Below are 16,812 nucleotides of genomic sequence, written 5' to 3'. Positions count from 1 at the left end.
ACGTACCTCGAACATCATCGTCATGGTCGGGGCGAGTTTTATCCTCTCCCCATTATTCAGGCAAAGCATCTTGTTGTCATCCAGCACCTGATCAACGGACTCTGCCTCGAGTACTGAACTGAGGTCGTTCATCCCACAGTGTTCATATTTTCAATCCAAATAGCATCCACAGGTCCGTCAAACTGCACCCACTTTTTGTTATCGGAAGTATCACTCAAGGCCTCCCTCACCAGAATGGCCACCAACCCGTCCGACCATTCCCCTGAAAACTCACATCAATACTGCGATGAATGGCTCGAGACCACTGACCAGTGTTCTCATTGAAGCTGCCGTACAGTTCCTCCATAGATATACTCTTCGGGTTCAAGGCCATAACCTTGGTCACTTGGTGAGCGGGGTCCGTCGAACCATCCAGACAAAGCTGTGACAACGCTCTGGAGAGGATCGTAGAGCACGTCGACTTGCCCGTCGCTGTAACTCCGACTACCATCACTCCTGCACCATAACGCTACCACACGAGACTTGCGCTCTTGAGCTCTTTACCATGGCGAACCAACTGCGTTTCCAGAAGCTGAATTATTTTCCCTACAAAACCCTCGACCACCTGCAGGTGTTCCTTTCGAAGCTGCGCCTCTATTTCTTTCTGCAAAGCCCCGTAATCCACGTAAGGAACCTATGAACAGCAAAGTCCGTTTCGGTCTAGCATGCAAATCTAAATGCTACCTGTATCCCAGGGAAGAGATCGCTGATAATGCCCATGAAGAGCGGCAGATCAGCACTCACAAACTTCGGTACATTGGAGTCCCGCATGGCCCGAATCAGCGTTACGTCCTCGTTAAGCTCAGGGTATCTTACAGTCACCAGTTCTACTCTCGATCGGGACCGAGAGGCAAATACTCACTTTCGCTTGAGTTGGCCCGCCATCACCAATACTGACTTCACTGCCCTCATACCAAAATCGTAGTGATCCTGTTTCGACAGCTGTTCGCTGGCCAGTCGGTAGAGTTGAACCTGAGGATGCCGCTATTCCCAAGAGCCGCCACAGAGCTATTCGAGCAATGTCATCTGCGCCGCGTTCTTGACGTACTCAAAACCTTTCGAGTGCGTCAAGAACGCGGCTTTCGAGTCAAAAGCCCCTACCATTTTCCTAGCGAGCATCGATCCCGCCTCGAAGCCCTCCGAGTAGAGGATGATTTCCGCGATTAGTGCGTAGTCGGGAACCATCATTGCCACTGGACGGAATAGGGACTTCAGATTGTCCGGCAGCTCGGTTCGACCTTGACAGCAGCCTCGTACAAGTTCACATCTGCAAAAGGTGCTGACCTGCATAGCCTGGATTCATGGTGATGAAGACGCCAAAACGTGGGTTCAGAGGGATCTCCCGTCCGGAGAACTCGAATATGGAGACCTTCGATCGAATGGCTTGAGTAATGGTCAACATCTGCTGGGCAATGACGGAGAGGACCTCAACCTGACAAAATCTATAAGATGCCTCAACACTCCAGAAGGATACATACTTGAATGCGATTGAACTCATCGAAGCACGCCCATGCTCCTGCCTGAGCCAGGCCAGAGAAAAACCTTTCAAGACAGAAGACTGAATGCAACGACCAAGTGGAGACCACACCTTCCCATGATCTTGTAATCGAGACCGTCGCTGCAGTTGAAGACAACACACTGAACAGCCAGAGCCTTGCCGAGGTCCTTCGTGGTCTCCGTCTTCCCTGTGCCTACCACCGAACACCAACTCTGACGCCGCATTCCATATAGAATCTCTATAATAGATAACTCCGGATAACCATACCGAATGGAATGGCCCCTCTCCAAGACACAGTGACAACTATGCTCTCCCAATGAGAAATGCCGCAGCCAAAAACTCACCTGCAGGACCGGCCGGGGCCCCACCGTAGTTGAGATGCAAGGCGCCTGTCAAAGTCATATAGCACTTGTCAGTCAAAGCTGTGATGACCAGTCTTGGACCGTTGCCCAGATACTCATAAGAGTACCTGAATGATATCACTTCAAAAACTGCTGTTCTATATACCGACTTGAAGGAAGATATCGTCTGCCGACACATGCAGTCGTCAACCTGAAGAACGGTTTCCTCAAAATCATTCGTGCCCACGAGTGGTTACCTTAGTATCCCAATAATATCGTAGCTGCTTAGACCAGTCGAAATCATTGACGCTTCTACAGCCTGCTGCAAGGAGCTGCTCTATAACGGTGATGTTATGTACGTCCAGCACGATGAGAGCGCCCATCAGTATCCTCTGCAGCTTGTTCAGATCTTGTCGGACATACGCAACCTAGTGCATGACCATTCGCCCCGATTCGGGCACTGGTGTTCACATTACGGATTCCTGCAGCTGCTCTTGGTGATACTTGATGCACTCCGACAGAGGGTGCATCTCGCCCCCTTTCCATTCCTCCCTATCCTGTTTAAGCGCCTGTAACTCGCGATCAGTCACTGCAATGAGTCACTCTTGTAGAATCTACCTTCTCACAGTTTGATGTCCAGCTAATCATATCCACCAGCAGGACACTCTGCGCTGGATAGTCTGCAAACAACCACTCCCGCCTGTACCTAAGGTGACACAACCCTGCGAGATGATCGCTGTCCACAGATGCCGCCCGAGTTACCTCCCGTCCTCGGGATACTCCAGCAGACTCTTCTTGGTCAAATCATACAAACTCTGTACCATCTGATCGAGGATATAGTTCAGCCAGATTTCCACGGCTCCTTCGGCTCGCACGGGCGTGGAGTTAGGTACCTATAAGAGGGTGGATCCTAAACTAAACACAAGCAGACACGTACTCGCTCTCCCGCAATGTCGGTGAAATGTGTTATCTCGGGCGGACTGCTCTTCTCTGGGTCAAACACCACGCGATTCATCGCGTCGAAGCATTTCGACAGATGCTCCTACACAAGGAAAGAATGCCTCCGAATTCGTCATTGCTATTGTGTCGATCTCACACACATATACGGATGACCGAAATTCCACCATCGCATCAACGATATCATTCAATAGGATCATGGAGCTGGTGGCGTTGTAGCGCTACAGCATTTCTCAAAGCCGTAAAACAGCCGCACCCGAAAACTGATTCACGAGATGCGCGCAGCCTACCTGAACTGCATGCGGATTCCTAGTCTGGCTCAAGATCGACAAGAGTTCATCATTGGATAGGAAGTAGAATCTTGGGAAGAGAGCTCTCTTAGTCTCTAGATAGTCCTCCAGAGATTTCTGCACTTGGTCTAGGGTCTCATTCGCCTGTGGAATATACCTCTCCAAGATGATCATATCCTATGCAGTACACATACCTCTTGCAGCTGAACGAGTAAATTAGGAATGTGGAATGCATCCATCGCCGCAGGGGAGGACCGACGAATCTTTTTGAAGAGCTCGTTCCAGAATTTATCAACAGACTTGAACTTGGCGGCTTCATTAGGTAGTTGCCGCTGGATGTCCTCGGCCGAGAAGATGTTTTCGAGGTACATCCAGCTCCTCTGGACCTGAGGGGAGCATGCGATGACCAATACAACTACACACAGTGGAGGATGCTGGGAAAGTCACTAAAGATGTCACGGATTAGTTCGGCGACAGCCGGGTCATCACTAATCAATCCAGCAGGAACGAGGCTACGCAATCCTCCAAGACCAAGTTAGTTTGAGATACAAAATATCGAGACAGATAACGTAGTGATGCATATACCTGTAACCATTCATCAAGCACATCTGAGGCGGTCGAGATCTTCTTCGCCCACTCCTCAACAGTTTTCTTGACTCCAGCAACGAATCTATCAACAGCCGCCTAGTCACACAATAGGCAATCCATATCAAATCACCGGCTCCCTAGGGCCGTCTGTATCGTCACAGCGTGGTCCTCGAGGAATGTTATCAGTTCAGATACGTCACCAAGGATCCACAAATTCTTGGTGTTACGATGGTTCATCACCGGCAGCTGCAACCTGATATCACCAAGATGGACCGACTCACCGGTTTATAAGTTGCTAATACCCCTCCCACGAACCGGCAACCTTTACCATAGTCTTCTCCAGAGCATGTTCCCCGCTGGCTGCGGCCGATATCTCCCCAACTGCTTCCCGATGGGAGTATATGTCTTGTTTCTCTAGCATCACTACACAACAAAGGAATGTGCAATGATGCTCATCAGGCCATCCCCATACTTAGTGTGACACGCGTCGCGGCAGTTCCAGTGAGGGCCAGGCCGACCGCCTGACACACTCTCTCCCAATGCCTCCGTTGCATCACAGGGTTACCAAGCTCCTGTATGACCTGGGCAAACAATACACAGTCAAGTGGCATGAAACTTGAGCCCTACCGGAAGATTGCTCTTCCACACACCGATTAGTTCTTTCATTTCCTCCACAACCTGATCTCCATCCAGCTGCTTGCTCAGCTTGAATGCTTCCTTGAACATCGTATTGACAGTCCGATTCAACCCTTCAACATCTACTTCTCGTAGTGGAGCATTCAGCCTGGATAAATCGATCATAAAACCCACGAGCTTGAATTCACTCACCACTCAGTTGTCAGTGAGCGCCAAGTCGCCACCGAATCCCAAATTCCTCTCCGTTGTTCGTAACGAGACTTGAGCTTCTGCAATTGATTAAAATCATATGGATTCACTTTCATCAGCTGCAGCGAACGTTGGAGCGCCTGAAACCCCCCGAACGGGTAATCGCAAAGGATGTCTGAATGCTCGTATTAGCACATTGACACGTTCCTCGTTCTTGACTATCATCTGATGTATACTTTCGAGATCAGCTAAGACTTCCCCGTGTGTTCGATTCACTACAGCGTCAGCGGATAAGAAGACACCGCTGTTCAAAGATCTCTCGAGATGGACCTGCAACAGCTTGGCCCGATCCAACTCGGCACATTATTACCAATTCCGCTTCAAGTGAAGCGCACTTCTCGAGGCAGTCCTTGGTCATATCTTTTCGGATGTTTTCAATGCATACGCTGGCCTCGACAACTTTTTTATCAGATAATTCCTCCATCCTGTTTTGCATGAGATCGAGCTGCATTCGCTCATCCATAGAAATCTACCAGTGGCAAGTACCAGTATGAACGACGAGCACCTTCAGTCCTACCGTCGATCCAAACTTCCCAAGCGTCGAGTAAAGGCCGGTGACCATAACATTTCGTTCTTGCAGGTCACCGAGCTCATCTCGGATCTGCTGCACTGCGCTGATGTATGCCGTGTATCTACACTCCATGAGGATTCTGATGATAAGTAGTTACATACTGGTAAGCAGCTAGCTGTCACACGAGGCGGTGTATCGAGAGGTCAGCATCGAATGCGCCGTCTCCCAGAGTGCTACACTGGCAGTGAGGCCGGCGGACCGTCTCCATCATGATCTGCTGAACTTGGGTTGTTATCCAAAGTACGATGAATTTGCTCCAACTTATCAACCATCTGATGCAAGATTACTTCAAGTTCGAACCTACTGTCGCGGCCGTGGAATACGGCACCTCCTTATTCCTCTCTTTAGCAATGTCGTTCAAGATACGTTTCATGGCATCAAGTGCTCTCAGCGGTATAGGCTCCAAAGAAGCCCTCAGCGGTTGTCCATTGACGAGTATAGCGCCTGCGACATAATAGGAGACCGATTTGTTAGAGGCTGAGCCCACCAGCAGTGTGATACACTTTAACGCTGGGGATCACTTTCTCCTTGAACTCCTTCATCAGATTCATATCTTCCATAATCATATCACAATCTTGCCCAACTTGCCCAATATACCTGACGATATGCAAGCAATAGCAGCAGCAGCAGTCTAGCGATAGGGTAAACTCACTGATCCTCGTCCCACTCGTTTCCGTAGTCAAATACAATCCTCGCCGGGACATACTGAGCCAAGCTATATTCAATTGCGGCCTCCACATCTCCCAACACCTTACCCGACATATACTTGATATACCTTATGAACTGAGCTCAGCTGTCATGCTGACCGCAGCCACATACCTCTTGAACTCGTGTATCCTATTGACAACATCAGACACTGGTCTTCCTCTCATAAGGGACAGCTTCAGGCGCCCTTCTGGTTTGGGCAACTCGTCCGAACTGTCAGACCGTGCATCATCATTGGCAGGAGCGTCAACTTACTTACTTTTTCACGCCTAAATTGGGGACTCTATTCAATGCCTCCAACACTCCTTCCCAAAACTTCCTCACTCCCTCCTCGAAGTCCGACCGACTGGGGTGGAAAATGAGGCCGTCCAAGCCTGATCTCTCCATCACACTTTTCTTGCGGAACTCCACGGTTAGCGAAAACAGTGGGCGTACCTAAAACAACCAAACACTGCAAGAGTCACCATGTGCGCTGACGCTACCTGAATTTCTTTCTCGGGGGGCAGTAGCTTCTTAACGCCGCCACGATAGGAAGAGAGCATGCACATGAAGCCAGGGAGAGACAGCTCAGCTCCCGCGGCGAGTAGTGAACAGAACTCTCGCACCTACAATGGGAGCTCCAAGTAACCAGAAGACTGAAACACTGATACCGAGGCAATAGCAACGCCTATCAATGCGCTTCTAAGTTGTTGCTCTACAAGCCTGATCACGAACCATAGCAATTTCTTCTCTTGCCGAGCCAGCTTCTTCCTCGCTGCTAGAATTTCCCTCAACTTTCTCTGCTGTACCTGAGTAACTCAACTTCTCGAGAGCAACATATTCTTCTTGTGCAACCGTACCAACGACTTAGCGCTTCGTTCGTTCCAGGAGTTCCCAAGGAGGGATGGGTCGATAACGCCCTCCTTGGTGTCCTCCTGTAAGGCTTCAACCTGCACAAGCCCTACGATGCTCAAGAGGCCATTTTGAGCTTCCACCTTATTCACTAACTCCCCAATCCAATCAGAGATATCGTCCACGGCGGCCTCCAAGGCTTTCACGTCGGCATCGACTTCCTGATATCTACGTGACTCTTGCATCTTAAGGAAATCCTGGATCATATACGTCTGGTAACCTGACCCTGAGAACCACGAATGCCCCATCTCGAGGTGTGCGAAGGTATACCTTGACTGGGCGGTCCATATAAGAGTCTCGTGTCCTGCTGTATATCTCCATTACAGACGACGTTGACCATGGTAATATAAGGAGCCAGTAAAGGTCTCAGTAAAACCAGCCTCTTTGAGAGCCTAAACATCGTCAACAATCCACGAGGAACATCAATAATGTGGCTGTATCAAAACGGCCCGTCATTGTTAAACCAAGCTCAGTGCTACTCAAACTGCCGAGAGTGAGAGGTCTAGATCGGTTAGAGGGAGATCCCTCAATCCTACGCTCATGCGGCAGAAGTCTGACAAAAGCTAGAGGGACCTACTTGAATCGTAGGGACTTGAAGCGCCGATAATTAGCATTTTGACGCCAGGCCCTGATGGACTTGTTCTTCACGTAGTGACGGAAAAACCTCAGCTTGGAGACAATGCTGAACCTGATGATGAGTCATAACTCATGGCAAGCCGTGGACCGGTAAGGTTCAATTCTCACGTGCGACTCTCGTGCATCCACTGAGAGTTCGACGTAAACTCAGTAGGGTCATCGCGGCAATTAACCACATGGAGGATGCCAGGCGGGGTGACGATGAAATATCTTCAACACCCAAAACAATCCGTAACGCTTCACTATGTCTCGAATTACTCGGCGAGTTTTGAGAGCACCACACTCAGGGAATCTCCGGCTCCTGTTGCTCGAGAAAACTGTTTCGATACACACTGAAGTGCGACAAGCAGTGAATCCCTTGATGAGCGAACATGAGTGAAAGCACCTCGATTGCATAAGGCTGGAAGCTGATCATGTTAGATGCTCTAGCGCAGTAGATGAACTTGACGGGTACATTGTCACCATACTTGGCGAAGAAAGCAATAGCATCATCACCTAAGACTGATACTCACTAGCTGCAACATCAGGAGACTGCGACCTGTTCTCAACATCTCGGCCTCACGATAAGCTTTCTCATCCTCGCCAAGATCGTCATCGTGGCGGCGCTAGGCAAGTTCATGAGGAACATCAATACGGAGCGCATCTTACCAGGACACTTGTGAGCGGAAGAGAGATTGCGTCGATATCGATAGATCTCCGCTTGCTGTCTTCGCTACTCTTGGAGTACAATGGGCCCAGGTAGAGATGTTTGATGTATCTCATGTGCTTCGGTATGCGTTGACGCTTCACGGGCTCGGTATCTATAATCAGCCATAGGGGTTGTAGAGACTTGAATCCTACCGAGCCCGTCAGTGCTGCCAGAAGACTTGCTCCTCGAGAATGGACCAGATGATCGACTAGACCTGCCCAGACGGTTCGAACTAGCTGAATGATGAATGCCCAGGGAGTGCGAGCGGGAGTGGGAGGCCGAGAAACTCTTTGGTCTGGAGACTGGCGCCTAACATGAATACGACCTCCACGAGGACACAGCAGGTTGAGGAAGGACCTTCCACATATCACCACTGCCGAGATGACGGAAGGCATTCGATGATACGAGTGGACTTGCGAGGTTAAGTCCAATCCCCCTGGACTTGAAGCCCTCTGGGAGACCGAAAGAGACCTGTACAATCGGTCGGCATCTGAGATGTGCATAGCTGGTCTCGCTCCCACTTTCTTCTCCCCAGACTCCTTTGCTCCTTCTATCGGAGGTAAGCGTGATGTTGAAGAAGATCTCAGCTGCTGATTCTTAGACCGATCTCTCGACGGTGTAGGCATGTTAGTCACCGAACACTACCGAACGTAGGATTCTACCCCGGCACTTCACATTGACATCGGTCTTCTCTGAGTAGTCCCTAACCAATACCCCCCGATGGTATCTTACTAGGCGAGCGAGAAGGTTATCCCACGCATCGTGAATGATTCTTCGAAACTGGCAGCGCACTATCAATTGTATCAATTGTTTGCACTATATCACGCTGCCTCGACGTCCTCTGGACCGCACGACCCACTACGGGACGAGATCAGACATGACTACCGAGTCTTGGTGGTTAGCCAAGATCACAGTTTACCGTCGCTGATGGTTACCCCTTCCCCACGCAACTGATAGACGAGTGAACAGGCAACAATAACCTGGATATACGCAAGTTCGAAAGAAAACGCCACTTGTCCAAGAGACTGTGGTCACAGACGCGTACAGGACAACGAGTATATACACCTTATACTATGCCTTTTGTAACACCTCCGTACTGTGAATGGTAGATGGTATAGTGTACTATAGTAATACTGCTTGTGGCGCGCATACTACGGCTGTGTCTTCCGATGATCCCGTCACAGATTTGTGAGTATAGTCTGTCTCTCGAGGTGATTCTCCTCCCCTGCGCAAAGAATGACTCCCCTTAGGATCCAATTTACGAAGAACTAACCCGAACATTGCAAACATCTTAGAAAGGTGGGGATTAGTTGAGACGTAACACTGTTAAAAACCGGCAACCTCTGGAGCCATGCCTACGCCTCAAGTCTGGCCAGTCTGGAGAGTTGAGTTCCAGGAGGACACGGGATTATCAGTTCTCGAATGGTAGAAGGCCAGCTCATTGCCGCCTCGGTGATCCACAGTAGCTGCACGTAAAACAACATCAAAAACGCTGAAGAAATGCCCATCAGGGAACTTACAGGGGCCGGAAAGTTGACGACGGCCATGTTAGCATCGATTCCTTGCTTACACTTGAGGGCTGCGTCCTCGCCCGACACCATCAATGGGAGGGGATGGACATGCCGCATTGCAGCGATATCGGTCATTGGGGTCTTCACCTGCATTAGAGTGGATCAAGAAGCTGTCCTCCGAACCCACGGCCGGAACTCACGAATCCAGGACAGACAACAGTGACATCGACTCCGGTACCTCGGAGGAGGACCCTCAGAGACTCCCCATAAACTCGGACACAAGCCTTGCTAGCGTGGTATTCTGGTGATGCAGCAGTTGGTAGATACGAACCTGGTAGACGATGCCGAATGTTCTCCTGCCAACCTCCAGCAAGAGGCATCATTACCCATGGACGATATTATAACTAGATGCCCGCTACGACGTTTGCACATCGGATCGACGAAGGGAAGTATCTGTGAGAACCGTTCAGAAAACAAGACGATCATTTCTCTACACGGCCGGCAAATCCGTACGAAAATTATGGGAAAACTACCGGGATGGTTTTAGATTAGACGATCATTCCCCTAGTGTCCAATCAAAAACCATCATTTGCAAATACTTACCGTATTCATAACACCTAACACATTGATGCTTAAAACCTTCGACGATGATTCAGTCACGGACAGTGTTGGTCTCTCAGCACTAACTCCTGGAACTGTATGGGCAGACACTCCTGAACGATTAAATATCATACAGTTATTATCGTGAGCTCACCAGCATTAGCGATAACCAGATCGACATCAGAATGAGCACGTGCCAGTTCTCTCATGGCAGATTCATCACAAACATCTGCCTCGACCAACACGACTTCTGATGTACCTGCATTGCGACCTATCCAAATGATCTCAGCCTGCTTAGAATGGTAGTAGCAGTAGAAGAAGAATCGAAAGAGCCTTGTCCCGTGGGACTGGAGGAGTTGTGAGAAGTAATAGGTTCTCACCTTTGGCGCGGCAAGCCTCCGCCACAGCCTCAAGCGACTCTCTATGGACATCAGTTAGGATGATCTTACGAGTAGATGGTCCAGCGTATCTGACTCAGGGGTGTAGGGCCCTTCCTAGCCTACTAGGGCTACTGTAAAGCGAGCATAGCTCCGAGACCTTCACCACCCGCTCCTGTTATCAAGACAACCTTAGGCGGCTCTGCTTGTTGTCGCATACGTGCCCATACACGGGAGATGGTGTATCCTAGTGGGAGGAGACCGAGCATGATTGCATCTAGAATCTAGAAGATAACGACTGGGTCATTTGGCAACATTAGTCCATGTACCAGTCTAACGAGAGCTCCGATCCAGGTGAAAATGAAGTTGATCCCTTCGAACTTCAGTACGTCAACCAGCTTAGGGTCGACATCAAGATAGGTGGAGGGGGACATAGAGTATTCAAAACTATACAGCAAATCAGTATCCTCCTTCTGGAAGCGATAGTCACAGCTTCCACGACGCTAGCATTGCGTGGATGTGGCACAAGTACTATCTACGCGTATGACAATCCGATCGTATTACACCCTACATATTTAGAAACGTCTCGTCTAGCCCGGGCCGAGCTTGTGAGTGACAAGTCGTCGCCCTATCGGACTAGTAGAAGCTAGTGGTAACGGTTCGGAGTAACAGATGCATCCCTTCATTAGCGCAAGGCTCTTCGAGCCTGGATTAGTCGACATAGAGCTGATTACTATATCAGCAATGGTACTCAGATATACAATTGTTTATGCCTATACGAGTCCGTAAAACATTATCAGGATCCTCAAAGACCCTTTCCATCGGCAGCAGGACATGTCAGTACACCGCCTCATTTGCTCAACCGACGTCAATATAGCGAAATAGAGTATCACACGCTCGAGAGGATAACATGGATAGCATGGCATGCGGATCGATGCGGAACGTTTCAAGTAGTATAGCATGTGAAAGCTCGTGTTAAGTGATGCCCTAGCTTTCGGGAAATAAAGCCGAGTGAGATTCATGACTTCATGGAAAAATCTCTGATTCACTCAGCCTATAATATAATCCGCACAAGATATGTTCTCTTCCATGTGCAGTCCTCTCACCACATGTGTGGCAACGGCTCCTACTGCTGCCCGGCGAACATAATCACTCTGAATAGCATCAAGATAGTCAGCCTTGCATCAATAACTCGATCGATGGGAGACAATCTTGTTAAGCTGAGATGACCAAGATCACTATGCTTTGGAGTGTAAGTGAATCTCGACAGCCAAGTAGTCAGCGTGAACCCATCCATGCATGTGGTGAGGCGTTTCAAGGAACAAATGCGTTCTTCTTCCCTACAGGATACGACGAGGATTGCCCATATTATAGCAAGACAATGACAACTCAAGCATACTGTGTGCGTGTCACTTAGAAACGTTTGCCTGCGCCGGGCCCAGCTCAGTGGACTGTTGAGGATCAGAATGGTAGACCAGTATTTCACCCGATTGTGTGGTGGCCAGCACTTGCGACTCGAAAGACCGTACGCATAGGACTGCGCCGCTGTTAGCTGGTGCTGTAACAAAACCTACGACGATAAAGTCAACAGCGGGAGGACCTATATGCTCGAGCTTGGTACCAAGCCCCGACAACGCTTTCACTCACCAGTTGAATCGTCGTCGGCTACATCGTACCACGCCAAACTCCCTGCCTCCGAACCAGTGAGGACAAGGTTCTCGGAACCGTCAAACGTACCTGCGAGTTATGGAGATGCAGGCTTAAAGTGGCGTTCGTATCGAGAGTAAAGGCGCAGCAGAACGGCTCTCTCTGTGCCATAAGGGTTGCCATGATGATTCCCACAAGTATCGCTTACAAAGGCTTACAATAGATTTTGTAGCTTCGATTGACATGCTTGCCCTTGTAGTTCTTAACGACCCGACCACTCTGTGTCTCCACTAGTCGTATGCCACTATCGAGCATACCGAGTAGAAGATATCGTGCATCAGAGCCTGAGAACCTCTAATGTGACGTGAATCTCGGAGAGATGAATAATATCACTTGCTGATATACAACTGATCGACTGCCCATCGAATTCGTCAACCGTGAGCCGACCATAGCGAACGTCATAACGTCGAAGGCAGCCGTCCAGACTTCCAGTGAGTACCTCGTACCTTGAGGAGAGAGTCGATACATGATATGATTCGACCCAGGGGTGCTAACAGATGCTATAAGGAAAGTATCGAACAAGGACGAGAGCACATAAGACACATACTCGTTGATGACCTTGATGGCCTGCACAGAATCATACGCTTCTGTTAATGTCTGTAGCGGCTTGTTGTTGGTGAATGCTCGCCAGTCCCACAACATTACCTACACCGAAAACCATATACTCATCGTGAGGAAGAGCTCGCGGGAGATAAACAAGCGAAAGGTGCTCCACGTTGGAAGCAGGATAGCAGTGTGATCAGCGGAAGGAGACTAACTGTATGATCGAGACCGAGCAGAAACAATTATTACAGTTTTATCATTGCTCCCTGTCAAGAGTATGTTCTGCTCTTGGCCCGCGAAATCACAACAGTTCACCTGCCAAAGGTTCATAAGGAAATACATGCTTACAATAAAGCTAATGCCACACGAGTACAACAGCACAGTCGTAGACAAGTAATGATGGCGAGAAAGGGATAAAGAGCGAAACATCTCAGACTCACCGGCCCACGGTGTCGCGCAAATCTTCGAATAATCTTTGCTGTCGCCACATCCCATAGGAACACATATTTGTCGGCCCCAGCAGAGACAAACTTAGCATTGTCGTCCGTCATACCTGAGCGAGATAATGTATGGCTAGTTCAGCTGATGTGCCCCAGGATGACTATGCAGCCGTATGCATGCGTATTGCTTCATACTACGTGACTACTACGTTCTTAAGAAACTCTATACGTATGTCAACGTTCCATCACAATTCCTCCAGATCCCCAAGACACCAATCACGGGAGACCTTGACATACTAGCGATCAGTGAAGGAGTATTTCTTGGGACAGCCACGTTGATTAATTCCGTGTGAGCCATGGCCCGTCTTCAGTACCCCCCTACTTACAACAGTCATTAACATCACGATTGTGTGGGCCAGTGTACGTTTTAATGGGCTCGCATGCGGTGCTAGACGGGTTCCATAGACGTATAGAGCGATCCTGTGAAGTGCTCATGCAGTACCTAGAAGGTCTCAGGATTCCTCATCTGGTTGTAGGTGAACACCTTGCATCGTTATACTCACCTCCCATTGTGATTATACCGCACGCTGGTGACGACCTGTGTGTGCCCCTTCAGTCGCCGTTCCAATGAGAATGAAGGCATGAAAACCACAGAGCTCACTAATGGAAAGTAGCTAGTACGAGAAAATAGAATACAAACTTCCTGACAATTCGTTCCACGTGCCGATTCTTAGTTGTTGAGGCTCAGCGCATAGAAACTAATATCACTCGTTCTGTTCAATCAAGTGCCTGCCTCGAGCCTCCCTGATTTCATCAGAGCGTTCACTGGCGACAACCTTTCGTTAGGTCATAAACCCTACTCGAGTTTTGAGTGCACCGTTAATAGCTGCATTCAATACAATACATCTTCTTCTCAGAAGCCGCTCTTTCCGAATGGACGCTTCTATATGATTCTGACAGTCCCCTTGAAACTTGCCACACTGTAGACACCAACACAAAGCCCTGTTGATCTCCCACACGAAACTGGATCGCCATCAATGATATTCTGCCTTTGAAAAACGCTTCCTCCAGCAAACGCAGCTCCTACATCATATGCTTGAACCGTCTCAAGTTACGGCTCATCGTTCTAAGCAGTTGTTGTCGAGCCTGATAAAAGGAAGAGCACAGAGATGGCGCGGTGTATTGGACCCTTTTTCGAGATCCCACTATCATCCTTCCCGGGTGAACCAACTACGAATAAGACTCACAGCCCTGCTGTTTCTACTCTTTATTCTAACGAAAGCTCTACCCTCTATCCTATTACCCTCGACTGCATACTCATATCGTTATGGAAGAAGCACACAAAGACGAAACTTAATCCTAGCTGGAAAATGCCATAAAAGCATTCGAACATGAAGATGGAGTAAAAGCCGATGGGTATTTGGAGCAGAAATGCAGCCATCTTAAGAACGTTACCTAACATACACCCAAAACGATACGGACCTTACTCGCGTCTGGAGGCTCATGCCGTTGTGGAAGAAACACACGAAGACGAAGCTGATCGCCAACTGTGCCATCCCATAGAATACTTCGAAAAAGAAGATTGAGTAGAACGATACGGGGAATTGCATCAAGAATGCAGCCATCTTGAGCATGTTACCTAACCACCACAGAGACAACCACCACCAAGGCTACCAGCAACCCTCAAGGGTGGACATGTGAGGGCCAACACTGGCGCCAACCAGTGGCAGAAGCGGAGTGGTGGGACTATTCTATCCTACATAGTACGCTTCAATAGAGCTAACGGAGGCACAGTAGGCATACGACTCAAGTGCGTCAGTGGATAGGGGTGAGCTAAATATTTTATACTACCCATAATAACGGTGATCAGCAGCGGTCTGAAGGATTGGAAGATGTTCCGCATGAGGCTTAGGAAGATCTGCTTGTACTGAGCCAAAACCACTCCAACAGAAATCTGATAAGACGATTATCGGCCATCGAATATCAATGTCCGAGGTAGTCCCTGGACTCTTCGGCCCAACAGTAATGATGTTAAAATGAATCACAGGACCCTTACCTCAAAGATAGCACTTTTGTTAGTAACTTCGGCTATTTTGGACTTAAATGCGGGGAGCAGTCCGGTGGCCGAAACCTGCAACCCAGTGGGAATATTCCTATCAGAATGATACTCCATACGAAGTACCTTCTGCGTGACCGTATCAATCGAGTTGTTATTCACCGGTGTTAGAGAGCTTATCGGCTTAGTTGGCGGTATGCTGGCAAAGCCTCGAAAACCATTGTTGGACCACCTGATAACGACTATCGGGCCGACCCTTTGTAATAGGATGCTGACCGGACTAGTATTGGAATTCATGCTCGCTTTCCTCAACTGGGTGCATGAGCTTCCTCACGTGTTATAGGAGCTTACATACAAAGTCGGATAAAGGTATACAGAAGCCAATGAGAACTTCTCAAAATTCTCACCAACAAATGAAGTTCGAGATGCATGAAATCACTGGAGATCAAACGGATAGAACTCAGCGAATCGCCGATGAGTCAACGGTATGTACCCAGTGGGAATAGCAGTCCTGAGTGTATTGCCAGAAGCAGCCATAACGCCACGCTGATACAGCGGACGGAGGAGTGCTGGGCCCAAGGCACGACGAGACAACAAGCCGAACATCATGTATAGTAGACGACGAACTCGGGAAAGGAGAGAAATATGCTAACTACAACCGCACCGGCACTTCTTGCTTTTCAGCATCATAGTTCCCTTCTCCGACGTTAGGTGGCCATCGTGAAATGCGCATGAGTCGATTACGATGGCGAAGCGAGATCCGACAGCGCCGGATGTGAAATCGTTTTGCTTTACAAATAGAAGTGGAGGGGTAGTTCCTATTGTTTCTTTCATCAGATTGATGGTTCAATGGAAACTTCAGTCATTGCTTCTATCGGCTCGGGAGCTGGTAGCTCGGCCATTCGCATGATACTACGCTAGGGTATAGGACGTAGGTGCCGCTGCATCTCGCTAGGGCGTAGGTGCCCACCCTAGAGGGTGGGCAGGATACGATGCCTCGGGCTTTATCCCCGTACCTTGGGCATCAATACTTTGATGAGAGATGAGCTAGCACTACCGTAGATATCACGAGGCTATGGGAGGGGCCAGTTTGCGGGAGGTATCCTGAGCAATCGGCCAGTCGTAGCATCCGATAGCTGTTATTTGATACATTGTAGTACTGTACAGTAACATTGATAATTTCCACTGTACTCTTTGAGTGTCCGACTTTGGACACTCTAGAACAGGTTGTCTGCTGTAGTTAGACCAAGACAGTATGACGAGCTCCTCCGTGAGGCATTCGCCATGGATGATACCAATCGAGCCCACGGAGCTCCATTCTCGTTCTTGGAGCCCGCCAGCTCACTGGCTGTAGAAGATAGATAATGTCATACGATCTAGTTCGGTGGGCAGTGAGGAAAGTGCACAAACCTATACGCATCGCAAGTTAGTGATGTCGGGATGGCGTAGTGTCATCATCAAACAGTGCGAGCACACGCTCCCACTCGAG

General features: G+C 49.1%; 3 protein-coding genes across 3 annotated transcripts in view; all 3 read right to left on the bottom strand.

The window, feature by feature from the left end:
- Positions 1 to 6,971, bottom strand: part of Pmar_PMAR016436 (ciliary dynein heavy chain, putative) — a gene marked incomplete at both ends in the record, with an annotated part of 16,335 nt that extends 9,364 nt beyond the window's left edge. Inside the window, 35 exons of the mRNA XM_002777643.1 lie at positions 7 to 87; positions 138 to 262; positions 310 to 495; positions 544 to 673; positions 724 to 850; positions 902 to 1,011; positions 1,141 to 1,277; positions 1,324 to 1,471; positions 1,518 to 1,581; positions 1,628 to 1,730; positions 1,882 to 2,047; positions 2,136 to 2,306; positions 2,355 to 2,426; positions 2,497 to 2,578; positions 2,641 to 2,771; positions 2,816 to 2,920; positions 3,126 to 3,269; positions 3,320 to 3,511; positions 3,711 to 3,795; positions 3,844 to 3,966; positions 4,016 to 4,136; positions 4,186 to 4,294; positions 4,341 to 4,497; positions 4,542 to 4,678; positions 4,734 to 4,868; positions 4,909 to 5,067; positions 5,116 to 5,230; positions 5,457 to 5,613; positions 5,657 to 5,766; positions 5,822 to 5,944; positions 5,989 to 6,087; positions 6,134 to 6,309; positions 6,357 to 6,479; positions 6,525 to 6,662; positions 6,714 to 6,971. Coding sequence (XP_002777689.1) covers positions 7 to 87; positions 138 to 262; positions 310 to 495; positions 544 to 673; positions 724 to 850; positions 902 to 1,011; positions 1,141 to 1,277; positions 1,324 to 1,471; positions 1,518 to 1,581; positions 1,628 to 1,730; positions 1,882 to 2,047; positions 2,136 to 2,306; positions 2,355 to 2,426; positions 2,497 to 2,578; positions 2,641 to 2,771; positions 2,816 to 2,920; positions 3,126 to 3,269; positions 3,320 to 3,511; positions 3,711 to 3,795; positions 3,844 to 3,966; positions 4,016 to 4,136; positions 4,186 to 4,294; positions 4,341 to 4,497; positions 4,542 to 4,678; positions 4,734 to 4,868; positions 4,909 to 5,067; positions 5,116 to 5,230; positions 5,457 to 5,613; positions 5,657 to 5,766; positions 5,822 to 5,944; positions 5,989 to 6,087; positions 6,134 to 6,309; positions 6,357 to 6,479; positions 6,525 to 6,662; positions 6,714 to 6,971 — 4,599 coding nt within the window. The remainder of the gene's footprint in view (positions 1 to 6; positions 88 to 137; positions 263 to 309; positions 496 to 543; positions 674 to 723; positions 851 to 901; positions 1,012 to 1,140; positions 1,278 to 1,323; positions 1,472 to 1,517; positions 1,582 to 1,627; positions 1,731 to 1,881; positions 2,048 to 2,135; positions 2,307 to 2,354; positions 2,427 to 2,496; positions 2,579 to 2,640; positions 2,772 to 2,815; positions 2,921 to 3,125; positions 3,270 to 3,319; positions 3,512 to 3,710; positions 3,796 to 3,843; positions 3,967 to 4,015; positions 4,137 to 4,185; positions 4,295 to 4,340; positions 4,498 to 4,541; positions 4,679 to 4,733; positions 4,869 to 4,908; positions 5,068 to 5,115; positions 5,231 to 5,456; positions 5,614 to 5,656; positions 5,767 to 5,821; positions 5,945 to 5,988; positions 6,088 to 6,133; positions 6,310 to 6,356; positions 6,480 to 6,524; positions 6,663 to 6,713) is intronic.
- A 2,473-nt stretch (positions 6,972 to 9,444) lies between these two features.
- Positions 9,445 to 11,026, bottom strand: Pmar_PMAR016435 (short-chain dehydrogenase, putative; the record flags this gene model as incomplete). Its single annotated transcript, XM_002777642.1, has 9 exons — positions 10,907 to 11,026; positions 10,713 to 10,861; positions 10,581 to 10,669; positions 10,355 to 10,459; positions 10,204 to 10,313; positions 9,987 to 10,053; positions 9,801 to 9,931; positions 9,610 to 9,747; positions 9,445 to 9,555 (listed from the first exon to the last, which is right to left on the bottom strand). Exons 1-9 carry the CDS (start codon positions 11,009 to 11,011, stop codon positions 9,445 to 9,447), a joined length of 1,005 nt encoding a protein of 334 aa, XP_002777688.1. The 5' UTR covers positions 11,012 to 11,026.
- A 960-nt stretch (positions 11,027 to 11,986) lies between these two features.
- On the bottom strand, positions 11,987 to 15,932 carry Pmar_PMAR016434 (Mitogen-activated protein kinase organizer, putative; the record flags this gene model as incomplete). The annotated part of the gene is made up of 15 exons (XM_002777641.1): positions 11,987 to 12,147; positions 12,225 to 12,314; positions 12,443 to 12,568; positions 12,618 to 12,730; positions 12,832 to 12,929; positions 13,077 to 13,142; positions 13,268 to 13,380; positions 13,654 to 13,769; positions 13,831 to 13,941; positions 14,355 to 14,413; positions 14,755 to 14,906; positions 15,119 to 15,221; positions 15,324 to 15,398; positions 15,450 to 15,555; positions 15,817 to 15,932. 15 exons carry the CDS (start codon positions 15,930 to 15,932, stop codon positions 11,987 to 11,989), a joined length of 1,605 nt encoding a protein of 534 aa, XP_002777687.1.
- Positions 15,933 to 16,812: the final 880 nt, after the last annotated feature.

Source organism: Perkinsus marinus, assembly GCF_000006405.1.
Source record: "Perkinsus marinus ATCC 50983 genomic scaffold scf_1104296951238, whole genome shotgun sequence".
NCBI lineage: Eukaryota > Perkinsozoa > Perkinsida > Perkinsidae > Perkinsus > Perkinsus marinus.
This window is presented reverse-complemented; position numbering and strand designations above follow the sequence as displayed.